This window comes from Mus pahari, chromosome 21, assembly GCF_900095145.1.
Source record: "Mus pahari chromosome 21, PAHARI_EIJ_v1.1, whole genome shotgun sequence".
Lineage (NCBI taxonomy): Eukaryota > Metazoa > Chordata > Mammalia > Rodentia > Muridae > Mus > Mus pahari.
Window position 1 is genome coordinate 45,115,834 of NC_034610.1, and position 15,911 is coordinate 45,131,744.

At 44.8% G+C, this 15,911-nt stretch overlaps 1 protein-coding gene across 1 annotated transcript in view; it reads left to right on the plus strand.

Annotated features, from left to right (window-relative positions):
* The first annotated feature begins 1,399 nt into the window (after positions 1-1,399).
* LOC110338546 (zinc finger protein 671-like) overlaps positions 1,400-15,911 on the plus strand; it is a 30,765-nt gene continuing 16,253 nt past the window's right edge. The window contains exons 1-2 of the mRNA XM_021221882.1: positions 1,400-1,486; positions 1,572-1,812. Coding sequence (XP_021077541.1) covers positions 1,629-1,812 — 184 coding nt within the window. The 5' untranslated portion in view covers positions 1,400-1,486; positions 1,572-1,628. The remainder of the gene's footprint in view (positions 1,487-1,571; positions 1,813-15,911) is intronic.

The following is a 15,911-nucleotide window of genomic DNA, read 5'->3' on the forward strand; positions in this document are numbered from 1 at the left end:
GTAGGAAAATGGTTGAAACTGGAAACCCTCATCTAAAGACATATAAGCCAAAACAGAAAGACAAAGCTACATTTGCGCTCACCTGCAGAATCTAGGAGTAATAAAATAATAATAATAATAATAATAATAATAATACATGGAAGTGGAGGGAGGCTATCTGAGAAGAGTAAATGAGCCACAGTCGTAGGGACAGCAGTTGTAGGGAACAGGGTGTTTGGTTAGGAATCGTCCCCACAGGCTTGTATACTTGAATGCTTGGTCATCAGGGGATTGTGGTACTTGGCAGGGATTAGTAGGCGGGCCTTGTTGAAGTGGGTGGGGCCTTGTTGGCCCTTGTTGTGTGTCACTAGGGCTTGGCTTTGAGGTTTAAAAAAATGAAGCCAGTCTAATAGTCTCGCTCTTCCTGCTGCCCACCAATCAGGATGCAGAGCTCTCAGCTACTTCTCCAGCGCCAGCGCCAGGTTTGCCATGAAAACGGTGGTCCAACCCTCTGAAACTGTAAGCCAGCTCTAATGAAACGCTTTCTTTTGTAAGAGTTTCTGTGGTCAAGGGTTCTCTTCACAGCAATAGAACACTACGACAGGGACAAAAGAGAGTGATTCAAGGATATGTTTAAAATATATCACAACATATACATGGATGAAACCGCCAATGAGACCCCTGAATTCTAGTCATTCAATGAAAATGACGCCTAAAATGAGAAACATTAGATCAAACGAATTGGTATCGACATACTGCTTAACAGGATCAGGTAACTAGTTATTTTAAAAATCCTTCCCAGGCTGGTGTGATTGGCTGACACCATTAATCTGCACCTAGGAGGCGGAGCCAGGGGGATTGCAATGAGCTGGCGGTTAGTTTGTGCTACTGAATAAGACCTTGTTTAGAAGTAATAAATTTTCCCAAGTGTAATTTCCGTAAGCGTAACAGATACCTATAGTAGGTAGAATAATGTAGGGGTTTTAAAATGCCAGGGTACATATTGAAATATCACACTTAGTCCCACTAACTTATAGAATCAATGAGAGTACGAAATAAAAACAGAAAACACTTCATATTCTCCATATTAATGAACAATATCCTAGCCAAGGGTCTAGCCAAGGCAATCAGCGTTCTCTAAAAAGTGGATCGTTTCTGATATCGCAATGTATGAAATACTGCTTGCAAAATAAGTATGATTGTACGTATCAACCGTCTCAGATAACCAGCAATTAGAATGGACGTGACTGGACCTGAAGCTGAGAGCTCTCTGGGCTTTGTAATGTCTGCAGTCGGCTTTCCCTGAAGCCTCGTGCAAAGATGTCTGCTACTCCGGGGTTTGCAACACGCGGCAGGGGATGGGCGGGACTTTCGGTGACGTCACCACAGAATGTCCGTTAAAGCGAGGGTTTTGGCTGCGTTCTGGAAGTGGGGGCGGAGGTCTGTCGGTGGGGTGGCTTCTGCAGCGTCGTGTGACCCGTGTGACCCGACGGAGGTGACCTCCCAGGTGGGTCCTCCGCTTCCCTCGGTGGTGATCAGTGTGTCGCCCTGAGATGTAATGTCGTGGATACCCAGTGTCTTGTCTTCCACAGAGCGACTGAGGTTGAGAACCCATTGAGCAGCTAGGGCCCCACGGATGCGCTGACCCCATGGCGGAGGCCCCTGGGAGCCTAGGCGAGGGCTGTGTGAGCCTGGAGGATGTGTGCCTGCGTTTCACTGCGGAGGAGTGGGGTCTCCTCGATGACACTCAGAAGCTCCTGTACCACAACGTGATGCTGGAGAACTTCTTGCTTGTGCTGTCCCTGGGACTTCCGATTTCCAAACCCTTCCCAGGTACCCCAGTGATAGATGCCAACAGAGACTCCCGGTTAACCAAAGCTTTGGTCAAGGGCATGATGGTGGCGGTAGTCTAAACTTGCTCCCGTGGTTGGTGTGGAGGATGGAGGATGTGCGCGGGACATCTTCAACAAACCCTCACACCCCTGAAGCTTACCTCCGTAAGAGTGTTAGACATAAAATAAAAAATGTAACCGGTTATCCAGCCTATAGAACCCACTGCATAGTAGCCATGTGAAATGTCTAATATTTAGGAGACTTTTGTTAAGTTTGCAGTAGAGTCATAAGATAATCTTTTAAAGGGGAAAAGGTTGGGCTTCATCTGTGGAGAGCTGTAGTCCCACGTATCAGAAAAGTTCCAGAAGGGCTCAGCCAGCCCTGTACTTGCCAATACAGTGGACAGATGTGGAATAATTTCCAGTCACAAAAAATGAATTTGTTCAGCATGAGCAGTTTCACAGCAAAGAAAAGTCTGTCTGTATGTGTGTGTGTGTGTGTGTGTGTGTGTGTGTGTGTATTAGTGAGTGAGTGAGTGAGTGTGTGTGTGTGTGTGTGTGTGTGTGTGTATTATTTAGCACACCTCCAGGCTAAATAAACCTGAGATTTCACATAGGATCACCGTCTTCTAAATATGATGGATATAGGAAAACTTTCTATTGCAAATACATAACCTGCCAGGCTCCTCTAACTTCACAGTAGGGTTAAGGTCTCAAGTATGCAAAAGTTCTAGTAAAAGTTCAATCTCTAAAACACCCATTGTTAAATACGAGAAGAATCCACACCATAGAAATGTGTGTAAGTGATACATTTGGGGAATCAACTCATTTTTATAACACAAGGAAACTCACAGCAGAGAAAAGCCTTCTGTGCAGTAGATGAAAACTTCCATCAATACATCCCACCTCACTCAACACAAGAAAGGTCATATGGTGAACTTTCCGTTGCATGACTGGAAAATACTTTGGTGGTCACTTCACTTATATCAGATTTCACATCGCAGTAATGCTTTAAATACTTGACAAACGTCGGAAACTAGAGACGATGCTTTTCAATGTGCTTACCATGTGAAAATTCACATTAAATAAATACCTCATAAGGATAGGACTTTTAGTAACCTTTAAGTTGAATCTTTCAAGCCCATTTAATACCAGAGATTTCACAGTGGAAGAGAGAGAGATTTAGAGTTTGGAAAATGCATGCTTTGTTTGACATCTCATGAGTCACAAATAGTTACTAGTAGTAATAACTTTCCTGTTGAAGCCAGTGAGATCAGAAGTTGAACTCTGTACCTTAGTTGTCTGCTGAGGAGAGATGTCCTGCTTGAGTTATGTGCATGCACAGTGCTTTCAGGGAGGGCTCTGGTCCCCAGGGTATGTGTCATCTGTCACCACTTACTCTCTTCTGGTTTCTTTAGAAACTGAGTTGTCCCAGCATTCAGTTGCGCGGTTTCCCTTCATCCCGCCAAAGTACCCGGGGAAGGTAGATTCTATGTTGTCTCCTGATTCCTTGGAAGGAACCAAGGGATCTAAGCTTGCTGGAAGTCCTCATTCACTCCTCCTGATGCCTGTAGTGTATATATGACACAGCTTCTGAAAGAAACCTGTGAGCTTGGATCTGCTGATTCCTTGGAAAGAACTGAGGGATCTAAGCTTGCTGCAAGTCCTCATTCCCTCCTCCTGATGCCTGTAGTGTATATATGACACAGCTTCTAGAAGTGGAGACTTGTGCTTTAAGAAGGCAAGATACCGATGTGTTTGGGACACATTTAACACATCACCATCGGGAAGCTTTCACTCGTTAGATTCTCAGCGAGGCTAAATCTGAGTTCTAGGCATGTCTGTGCCCTGGTGGTGAGCTCAGCATCGGAAACATCAGAGTAAGGTGAAGCCCCTCCCTCTGTGGCGTCAGATATTAAGGAACCTTAAAGAAAAAGGCCATACCTGGTTCACACCTAACTCCACTTGAGCCCTGCAACCCAGCCCTCTCAGCCACGCGCTGGTTTTCAATGATTCAGATACAACAAGGTTGTGATGTTCATGTCTCAGTGACTGAGTTGAAATTAGGTTAACTAAGCACGATCTTGACAGTGTCCCTAGATAATTTTAAACACATAAACAAAGTCTCCCTCGCAATATTTAAAATTGAAGTTTTGTACATAACTTTAAGTCAATTCTCTCTGTTCCTCCCTCCCTCCCACCATCTCCTTCTGTCTGTGCTTGCATCCTCATGTCCCTGGGATTATTCCTTCCACATGCATGTCCCATGAGTTCTGTTGGTCTCCTCTCCCTTACCATAACCTCTGTGTACTTTCATACCCTGCATCCACACTCGCCCCCATAAGCCTCTGCCTATAGAAAAGTTAGAGCCAGGATCTGCATGTGACTTGATACAATCTTAGTACTCCATTGAGAAGGAAGAAAACCCATATCCAGCTGCTTCTGCTGGAAGTAGCCCAAGAGAAGATTTTATTTATAGTCGATACACTCGCGAGTGAAGAAGGGCCAGTTGGAATATTTTACCTCCTCGATCATACTCATTACAGGTAGACTTGCTCTCCCCTTGAGTATCAGTTACTTTCCTGTCACTGTGATAAAACACCTTGACCACGGCCACTTAAAGAAAGAAGGGTTGGATACGGGGTTACAGCTCCAGAGACATCACTATTAGGATGGAGAAACTTGGCAGCAGGCAGCCATGGCCGGAGCAGCAGCCAGGAGCTCACATCTTGAACCACAAGATGCAGAGAGAGCAAACTGGAGATGGTGAGAGGCTCTTAAAGCTCAAAACCCTCTGCCCCCAGTGATGAACTTCCTTCTCCTTGACCACACCTCCTAAGCCTCCCCAAACACTCAGCACCGATTGGGGATCCAGAGTTCAAATACCCGAGATCATGAGGGACCTCTCCTTTGAGCCACCGGTGTTGGTTATGCAGTTTGGAGAGGCTTAAGAAGTGTGACCAAGATGGGGGATGTTTGACCTTGGGGGTGGGCTTAAATAATGCATGTTCCAGTTTAAAGCTTAATTGGCATGGAGGTATTCTAGGTGCGTTCTGCTGCACTGTTTTATAAGAGCATCCATGCTGAATACTGAATTTTGCGTAACTGCACAGAAGCTACAAGTTTGTGGTCGTTACATAAAAGCTAAAGCTCTGCATGAGCAGAGAGCCCTTACCCCAGGGCCCCTCTCACTTCTGCTGCCGCTTGCTCCATCTGTCCAGGCATGCTCTCTCTCCTCACCTCTCCTCAAGCCATTTCCTCCTCAGGTTCTGTCTGTGAAGGTCCCCTGGACCCTCACATGGACATTCTCTTCCAGTGTGTTCTCACCTCCCCATGGAGCGTTCCCTGGCAGTGCTGTCATCTAATGCATAGAACAGGACGCACACGTGAGCGTTATGTAGCAACAGTTACATTGTTAAAGATAATTCAGTAATATTTCGGTTTAGTCCAATATATCAAAAATAGTATTCTTTTGAGAATTGAGTACGAAATTGTGTTCATGATAAGTGCACACATGTGGATGCACGTGTGTGCCCGGTTGCATTCATGTGGATGCTAGAGGAGGACACCACACGTCCTTTTGTACATCTTTCTTACTTTTTGAGCCAGTGTGTCTCACTGAATCTGAAGCTGCATACGCTAGCAGTGAGTTCTAAGGACCTGCCCGTCTCTCCTCCCTGATGCTGGGGTTGTAGGCACAGCTATGCTAAGCGCCTATTCAGATGCACTGGATTCAAATTTAGGTCTTTGTGCTTGCATAGTAGACGTTCTTCTCCACTGAGCCATTCCCCCTGCCCTGTTAAATTATTAAGGAGATACTTCAAATTCATTTGTTTGTCATAGGAAGTCTAACCATCTCTTAAAGCACACCTCCATTTGGGCCAGTGATGGGGATCTTTTAGGTTTTATTAATGTGTGTAAATGTTTCGCCTGCATGTATTTTGTCTATCATGTATGCACCTGGTACCTGCAGAGGACTGAAGAGAGTGTCAGATCCCTGAAACTGCAGCTGTACACTGGTGTGAGCTGCCATGTGGGTCCTGGAAGCTGAACCTGGATCCTCTGCGAAAACAAGTGTTCTTAACCATTGAGCCACCTCTCCAGCTCCACTAACAATATTCTAAATGTGCGAGGTCACATGTGGCTCGTCACTACTGCATGAGACAGCACAGACATAAAACAACTACTTTACTCACTCTGTCCAGCTACTTCAGCTACTCCAGCTACTCTAGCTACTCCATTCCTATAATACTTGTTAGACTTTGGGATTATCCTCTTTATGTCTCTCCAAATTCTGTTTGTTTGATTGTTTGTTTTTTCATTGCTTTTGAGATGTTAAGTCCCAAAGACCAGGGGCTTCATTTTATTCTGTCATAACTACAGAACTCAGTACACTGTCAATCAATCTTAAATATTTGGTAAAAGGATTTCAGTGAGAAATCATTGTGTTGTTAAACCAATGGAATTCGCATGTGGTTTCTGTTTCTCAATCTTTCCTCCCTTCTGATATCTTCCATCTAGGGAGACTTACACAAGTACTGACTGTCCGTTTCCCTTCATTTTTCAAGCTCTATCATAAGTAGCCTGTGCTGTCTGGCCCTTACAGAGTTTCCAACGTTGATTGGAATTGGGATTGATTTCTAGGGGAAGTATTCTCTAAGTTATCTCAAGTTCACATTCCACTTGTACCAAGCAAGAAGAAAACCTTCAAAGCAGCCTTCTGGGATTTCCCTATCTTTCTTCCCCCCCACTGCCCTTTACAAAGGTAAACTGCCCATTGTTACGATTTCAGCCAATGGTCTGTGGTCAGCTGTGAGCCTTGCAAAACTTCCAAAAGGCTGAGCGTCTCCCCGCATTGCTGCGCTGGAGCAGATCCAGGTTTGCTCTTAACCCCTGTGTGACAGTGGACAATGGGTTCAGATCTGTTTGTGCTCATTGCCTCCATTGTAAAAGGAAAAGCACAACTAGAGTTTATGCCCAGTGTAGGAGTATAGAGAACGGAACCACAGACAGAGGCCCTCACGCACAGTCAGGCAATGTGGTGGACTGACCTACCATCTAAACATCTGTCCAAAGTGCAAACTGAGTGTTGGAGTAGAATTATATTGTAAGTAGAGTAGGGAAAGTAAGTGGGTTTTAGAAAGAATTCCTGCTCTTTCTAGACTTAGAGAGGTTTACAGAAGTGTCTCCTGATTCACCCTGCCCTTCCTTAGACCTCTTCTTCCCATACTCTGCTGATGTCTGAGTTATACTGCAGAACCCGCCTAGCTCGGGAAACCTAGTACACTGGATTGACTGAAAACCTAGTGGAAGGATTGCCGCATTTAAGATTGGTCTGTTTTCAACTTAGAGTTCATTCATTCATTACGAGATAGACCTTTGTCCTACTCTGTGTAAGAATTGGAGATGAGAACAGAAAAAAAAAAAAAAAACCCTTTGAGGGGCTTCCATCAGTGTGTGGCGCGTTCAGTGAGCCACAGTTTAATCATTGAGTTAGTCGCGTCGAGTGCCCTGAAGGGGAAGGTGGTTTCACAAGATTGAATTGAGCCCTTTCTGCTAAAGTCCATGGGGGAGAGAGGCTTTAGTGGGGGCGTGGGGCAAGGGCTAGTGCTAAACAGTGGGAGAAGCAAATGTCAGCCTACTGAGGTGGGAAATAATCTAGCACAATGGAGAGACTATTAAACAGTGGCCCGTCTGTACCCCAGGGGCCTCCCAGGTCAGGAAAACTGAGTCAGAGTTTGTTTTCTGCTTTTCTCCTCAAAGGGGCTGAGAATTTATGGCCGTTAGTAATGTTCTGCCACTGTTTACCTGATACTTGGAGTTTAGTTTCTACATGGTATGCCAAGCCCATCAAAGTTTTGACTTTCCCATGTGCCTTAGTGGTAGATCTATAAATTCCTTCACTTCTGTCTGGAAGTTCCCTGAGCCAAATCATCTGCTTGCAGTAGCAGGCTGTGGGCACTAGGGGGCAAGGGAACGTTTTCCTACATTTCTTTTGGCAAGCCAGTGAATGGTGACTGTCCTTGGGCTTTGACCTTTGACCTTCACGTTGAGTTAAGGAGGGACATCATACAGTGTGTGGAGGCCATCGCTTTTCTAATCGTATTGAAGCGTTACAAAACCAAGCCAGCAGATCTCTTAGTGCTATTACAGGTATGATGTAATGCACTCTGAATTCAAGAAGCAGCCTTAATCAGGGTCAGTGAAGCTCTGGGGTTTCATGATGATGGTTTAGAAACATCCACAGAACATATTTCAGGGGACCTCTCAAAATCTTTAACTCTAGTCTCAGGGACTAAAAGGGGACAGACACACAGTCTAGAAAACAGGGTCTTCAGCATCCTCCCAAGGCTGTTCCCTACTAGAATGGGGGCTGGGAGCAGAACCAGAGAGATGTTAGAATCTTAACTGCGTTATTGGTAGGCCCAGGCCGTCGGAGTTGATAAACCATTACTAGGAACACAGTGAGATTTCCACTTGGAGTTAGGTGTTACTGGGTTTTTGCTGCACTTCTGGAAGCTGTGTTTCCAACACATAATAAATAATGATTCCTCTAGGGGAAACAGAACTAGACAAGGCCACTCATTACTGCAAATTGGTCATGGACTGACTGGGTGGTGCAAGCCTCACACCGATCATATTACAGTGATTGCTGCAGACGGCAGTCCTATGCCAGTCACGAGGAAAATCAAATAATTAGCAGATGTCATCAGTGCCAATCTGTTGGCGTTTAAAAATGGAACGAGTGAATCAGCAAACTATTTAGGAAAGTAAGACTGTGCCAATCATTCTGTCATGAGAAGCCTTGTGTGAACAATATGGCCTATGTGTCATTAGAGTACTTCAGCATGACCATGAGAAAGAAACTGGAGGCCTGTATATCCAGCATGAGGAGAACCAGCTATGTTTATAAATACCACACTGTGCAGATGCCTTTAAACTCTCAAACAGTATTTAAAACAAATGACTGATGCAAAGTCTCACTGTGATTATTGTCACTGTCACCATTGAAAGCAAATGACACAGTTTAAAGTGAGACACAAGTTCTCCTCTCTAGATGCATTGACGATGGAAGATGAATGGACATCAGAAGTGTGTAAATAGAGATGAAGTGACTACAGGCGTAATAAAAATAGGCGAGCATCACTTATGGAAATGGACTAGAGCATCCGTAGGCCTAACACTGAGGGACAGTGTCTAAGCATCACTGCGTTTACACTTGAGAGCAGTCCTGTGGTATTGGCTTCCTATTATCTGTCTTCTAATAGACATAGGGGAGGAGACTTGGGAAAGTGATCCCAGATAAGAAAACAAGTCTGCCATCTCTAGTGGGACACTCTTCCTTATGAACACTTTGTCCCTGCACAGGTATCCTACATTTCTGCTGGAGTGTTTGCTTGTGCCTGTGTAACAACAGCGTATCTTCTAGATGCATTACTATTTTTCTTATGTTACCATTTGTATTATTCCTAACAACACAGATGTAAACTCTGTTGTGTCTGAGGTCAGTTCTGCATTCGGCTGTAATCCTAGCAAGTCCTTACCATGTGCTAAACATCTCACATACCGTGGCTATGTGGGATAAATGTTATTCCCATTTTACACATAAAGAAGCTGAGGCTTAAGAGAAGTGAAGTGACTTTCAAATAGTAACAGATCTAGGAAGCAATTAAACAAGCCCCTGAACCTGGTCCGTCTGCACCAAAAGGGTTACGTTTTCCCATAAAGCTGTGTTGCTCAGGGGTTCTGCTGCCTGACTGCCCGCTAAGGTGCTTTGTGCAACATGGGCTTCACCACCAGCTTCTCCATGGATAAGATAATTAAGACGAAAAGTAGGTCTGCGTCTCCCCGCAACGACCCGGATGGCATCTGAGTCAGTGTGCAAGGAAGAGATCTTTGTCATTTTTCCAATTATCTCTGCTTGGGGCTATGGTCCCTAGGGTCTCTCAAGCTATGGGAACTGATGAGAAGCATGATCGCAGTGGACTGAAGGAATGGTAGACTGTCCCCAGTGCGCGCATGCTCCCAGGAAAAAGAGTGCTTCAAGCAACAACTGGTTTCTTTTTTCTTTTTTTCTTTTTTCTTTTATTGTATATTTTCTTTACTTACATTTCAAATGTTATCCCCTTTCCAGGTCTCCCCTCTGGAAACCCCCTATCCCATCCACCCTCCCCATGCCTCTATGAGGGTGCTCCCCCCGCCACCCACCCACTCCTGCCTTCCCGCCCTGGCATTCCCCTATACTGGGGCATCAAACCCACTCAGGCCCAAGGGCCTCTCCTCCCACTGATGTCCAACAAGGCCATCCTCTGCCACATATGTGGCCGGAGCCATGGGTCCCTCCATGTATACTCTTTGGTTGGTGCTCTGGTTCCCGGGAGCTCGGGGTGGGTGTCTGGCCAGTTGACACTGCAACAACCGATTTTTAAAGCTATCCTGTTGCAGTAGTGATGCTCAACTGTGTGAACTTTCCCAGGAGTGAGTGCGTCAAACCATGTACTCACCCCAAGTGGAGTATCAAGGACAAAGCAAGGAAACAACCGAGTGTCGCTGGACACTTGTGAGAGCACCGAGCAGTGGCTACTCACAGGAGAGGGGCAAGGTGACATAGGAATGACTGTCCCATTGAAGAACAAGCAACCATCAGCAACCAGCTGCCTGGAAACCCCCTGGTAGGAACAGGGTCTTAAGAGACCCAGCCCCCTTTCCCCTCTGTGGTGGAACCTTAGTGGTCTCAACCTTGTGTCATCCCCCTGTGGTAATTACAGTCCCAGAGGACAGAGGGCACGCCATGTACATAGGACAGCATTCCACAACATGGATAAATCGGGACAGGCACAGGCTAAGCAATGTGTTAGAATCTTAGTCCTCAGTAGAGAGAGGATGCAAAAGTGACTTATTTCGCTCTCACTGCAGTGAGGAGATTAAGACACAGACATCAACGATGACTACAGTTGCAGAGTTTCTGAGTGGCAAATGGGGTTGGAGGAGGGAAGGCCAATTCTCAGGAAAGCGCTCCTTCCACAACAAGCCGTTTCCTCCCTAGGGTGCAATTTAAAAGGAAAGCACAAACTACCTTCAGTGACCTGATTAGATAATTAAGTTTTGATATTTGTTTGTTTGTTTGTTTATTGGCTTTTCAAGATAGGGGTTTCTTTGTGTAACCTTGGCTCCCAACTCCTGGAATTAAAGACATGTGCCACCTTGTCTGCCATGTTTTGATTTAAAAAAAAAAAAAATCCACTTTTTAATATAAGGCCACTTTCCAATTAAGCATATCCCAGGAGCATGGAATCAGACACATCTCAGGGTTGTCTGACTTGCAGCATGGGTGCTTGATGGGTTGTTAACAGACTGAGTTCAGGGAAGGGGATAGCATAAGGGAGGTGGTGGGAGAGCCAGAAACCGGGGCAGTCCACTCACACTCCGACCTCTTTCTATTCTGGAATGCCAGTAGGCCTTCTCCCTCTGCGCAGCTCACTAAGTGACTTAGTTCTCTTCACTTCCATCCCCGCTAAGTAATCATAAAGAGACATTGATTGGCAGCTTGCTTCAGGCTTCCCACACAGCTATGTGGGAACTCCCACCCATCCCTAAAATGAGCCTTGTATTTGATATGTCTTATTTTTCCGCTGCAGTCTCCCATTTAGATATCTGGCAATTCTTAAAGGACAGTGTCTGTGTTCTTTTCCTTGTATAGCATCTAGCACTATGTTAATTATGAACACAATGAAGGGAAAATAACATGATACTGGCCCACAAGACAACGCAAGCATCGGAATTTACAGTTTTCATTTTTAAGGCCACTGTATAAACATGTAGCAGGGGAAATAGAAGAATGGGTGTCATATGTTCCTCCCCAATATTTCTTCTAAAATTCAAAGTCCGTGAACTGTGTCCTGTAGCCAGTGGAGTCCACTGTGGTGGAGCCTGACACTGCTCAGCACTGCAGGCTACAGAGGGCCTTTGGACCTGGAGCGCTCACCCCTCATCTAGATGGGGAACTCCCTGGAGAAGAGCCAACTGGTATTTTTTTTGCTGATGCTGTCAGTGACACAAGTTGTCCCAAATCTCTTCCCCTTTCTTCCCTGCGCTGTGGAAGACTGACATGATTTTTTTTTTTTCTACCCCCATTCTCCTTCCCTACTGTCTCCCCCATGCACAGGGCTCACTGCCATTCAGATGGCCGGCCTGGCAGGCCACCTGTGGAGGATTGCCTCTGGCACTGAGCCTAGACAGGGAGAATAAGTTAGACTCGGGATTTTTGGATCCTGACTTCTGTCCTGATGTTTCCCAATCACACTCACTTGAACAGAGACAGATGGCTTGCAGCTAGCCCTGGGAGCAGAGATTGTCTGGCTCTGCAGTTTGACTATGGAAGGGCCTGTGCTTAGCCAAGAGCCCTGAGCTCTTGGGGCTGGTTTGGTTCTCAGAGGTCTCCTTATGACCATAGCCTGGAGGGCTCAATTTCAAAGAATAAGTCATGAAGGAGCAGTTCTAAATCCCCAGTGTCACAGAAGGAAGGTCAAAGTTGCATGTGTATATGGGGCAGCGATGGGAATGGGGTCTTCTCATGGCAGCCGGATGCAATGCTAATTGCCTTGTAGTTAGATTTCTTTTCTGAGAGTCGCAGACATAAGAGACTGTCACGGTGCTGACAGATGGCAAGTGTAGGGGTGGGCATGTGTGCTGGGGCTGAGTGGGACTCACCAGCAGCAGCTCTGTCACCAACTAGAGAGCACAGGCATAGGCCCTCGCTTCCAGAATGCTGACCTGTGAGGAACCTGAGTCTAAGGCCAGCCTGGGCTATAGAGTAAGACCCTGCCTAGAGAAACCAAGAGAGGACAATGCAGCTCACGGGTAGGGCTCATGCACACAGGCTCTTGAGACTTATGCCCAAACTCCAGGATTTATATAGAGTCTTTATTCTTGGCATGATAATACTTTGACTTTTATGTGACTAGGATTTTATTCTCAGATTACTGGTCCTCTGTAAGTCTAATATGCTCATCCTTGTAAATAGTAAGAGCTCTGAAGATGTCAGTTGATGTCACAGCTCTGAAGATGTCAGTTGATGTCACAGTAAGATACTTTCAATGACGTGTTTTTAGTCCTCACCCACCTTAATACTTTCTTAAGGTTTCCCACCTTATGAAATTAGTGAGCTAATGCCTGGTCATCATGAAAATACATACTGCATAAATAGCAATAATCCCATTTTATACCATTTTATACATCCAAAATAGTATGGTTTGGCAAGTAGTCTTCCACACAAATTCCCATGTTTATATGTCTGTTCAAACATACGTCTGGGTATATGTGTGTGCACATACTTGCACACACAGAGCGGGGAGGAGAGAGATCATGTTATTTTTTAAAGAAAAAAATCGTGTTAACTTCTGTAGGCATTCCTCTTTAGCCTTGTTGATTTTCTTTTTACTTAATTATATAGCTCTTCCTGAGTCAATATGGGCCCACTCATTCTTTCCAGTGGGCATAGAAGTATCTCATAACTGGCCCAGGCATCATCTCTTTACGGTAGATACTCCAGCCCTCCACCAACTTCTAAGTAGCTTGCTACTTGATCTACACATAGCCTGATTGCTTGGATATTCTTTCATGTTTTTATAATTGGAGATGGGTCATATCCAAAGCAGTGTCATCTACAATCGGGCACATTCCTTCAAAACTACAGGGAACTTTTTCTAAAAATAAAACTTGATATTCTAAGTATAATAGTATTTTTGGGTTTTTTTTTTTATTTGATTACTAAGACTTGAGTATACCTGTTTTGGATACTGTTGCCTTTTGGAAGTGCTTATTCTAATCACATTATGGAATTTTTACTTGGTAACAGAATATATCATTTGACTTTGTAACTCTAAGACTCAAGTATTTTGTGGTAGCTTCAAATATGCATACATTTGTTGTGTGCAATTATTGTTCAATTTACTATGACAAGAGAACTCCAGACTGTTCTTTTGTTCGCTTCACCCTTCTGAGGTTGTGAATCTGTCACAGGGTAAGCTCTAGAAGGCTGGAGAGTTGAATTACTCAGAGTGACCCTGGCATGTCACCAGTGGCTGCACAAATATTAGCTGAGCGAATGAAAATGTGCTCTTGAGTTTCATATTTTGCATCTCTCTGATCAGAAGAAAGTTAGTTTCTAACATAGGTTGTAGTTTTCCTTTCCCAAGTGACATCAGGTGACTTGGATGGCGTTTGACTCCAGGGCCTAATTACCTCCCCAAAGTCTCCCTCTGGGAACAGCAGAGGCTCAGCCTCACACTGAAGCTGGAAATAGAACTTCCAGGACAACCTAGACATGGAGGGATCACCCGAGGCCCAAGCTCTCAAGACAGTCTACACACAGGCTCAGTTGGCTAAATACATCCCCACACAGCAGAGACTACTCTGCCACTAGAAATAATGATGGAGAAAACACTGGGCCACAAGACAGAGGCTGTGCCTCCATCCTAGCCCTCAGAGTACATCAGTGTGTGCCTTCACGGAAGCACAAAGACACGTGTGTATCAGCAGTGTTTCTGCAGGAAGCGGTGGCATCTGGGGTATTTTTATTCTAGTTAGTTAATTCATTCATGTATTTATTTTGGTATTGATGATAAAACCACTCTACCACTAAGCTTCATTCTCAGCCACTTGATCATAGTAGTATTTTAAAAAATTCTTTTCACTTGTTTTCTATCAGTAATTTTGGGGGACCAAAGCAAGATAGCTCTTCAGGTGGAGGAACTTGCCACACTAGCCTGCAAGCCTGATGTCCTGTCTGGAACCTACAGTGGACAGAGAACTGGCTCGTAAAAGGTGTCCTCTGTCACACACACACACACACACACACACACAGACACATGCACACGCACATGCTTGCACGAGCGTGACAGAGAGAGAAATAGTTCACTTCTAGGACTATGAACATTATTTCTCCTGTTCTTTATCTTAACAAATCACAGCAGTTGTTTCTTCTGGTAAAACATCCCACTTGAAAACGTTTTCTAAAAAGAAAAGATAGTATATTTTCCCTCAAACAGAGCAATAGCAAGCAAGACTCTGATTCCAAATGAACTGGGAACACCAGTCTCTGCAATCTCTATTTGCTAAAGGATTGGTAGTTGTCATTACCTCGGTGTTACGGCGACAGGGTCTATTTCTGACCACTGTAACAAAGTCTGCCTTGTGAAACTGGCAGGTGTTAGAGAGAATCTCTTCCTTTGCTTAGCTGTATGCCATGGGAACGGAGCAGCTGTGGAGTTTGTAAAGGTTTGAGTAGGTACAGGCTAACCACGTTCTGTTGGGACTGAGAACCCAGATGCCTCAAACTGGGCAAGCAGACCTCCCTCCTCTAAGCAGCTTTCATAGGACCGGTCTCTCATTTGGGGGATTGCTCCATGGTCTGTAGCCCCTACTGTTTGCAAATGTGACTAGACCATCACTCTTGAAGCTTCTGAACATCATTACCCCAGACGCATTACATTCTGGAAACTTCTGCATGTTGTAAAGAATCATATGGGTCCCAGACGGTGACACTTCGTGGGAAAGAAGAAGAATGCAGCTAAGAACTGTGGGTATTTGTGGTTCTTGCCCAAGAACTGTTACACTGTGTGCAATTAGTGTCTTGAGGGAAACCCGTGACCCTCATATGGTCCTGACACATGGTTAGAGCCCAGGCATATACCATTTCCCCGATCGGTGTGCGTTAGATAAATACATTTGCAGTGTGGATATTCTTACAGGACAGATATAGTTGTAGCACTCCACTGCAAATACATACTTCCTCTTACTTTCCCCTCGCCTACTTGTTTCATACAGATTAGCTCCATGAAACTGAGCCATCTCCTCAGGCAGTCATGATAAAGTCCTAAAGATAGGCCTCATTTCTTATCTTTTGAAAGATGCCTAGGGAATTTTTATTTCCTATGTTCTTATTTCCTTAATTCTTTTAATAGAAAAAATAACAAGCACAAAAGTCAATGTGAAACACATGCACAGACATACTTGAACTTGAACAATCTGGTAACATAATTTTTTTTAAAGGCACGAGCATGAGCATACACACACACACACACACACACACACACACAC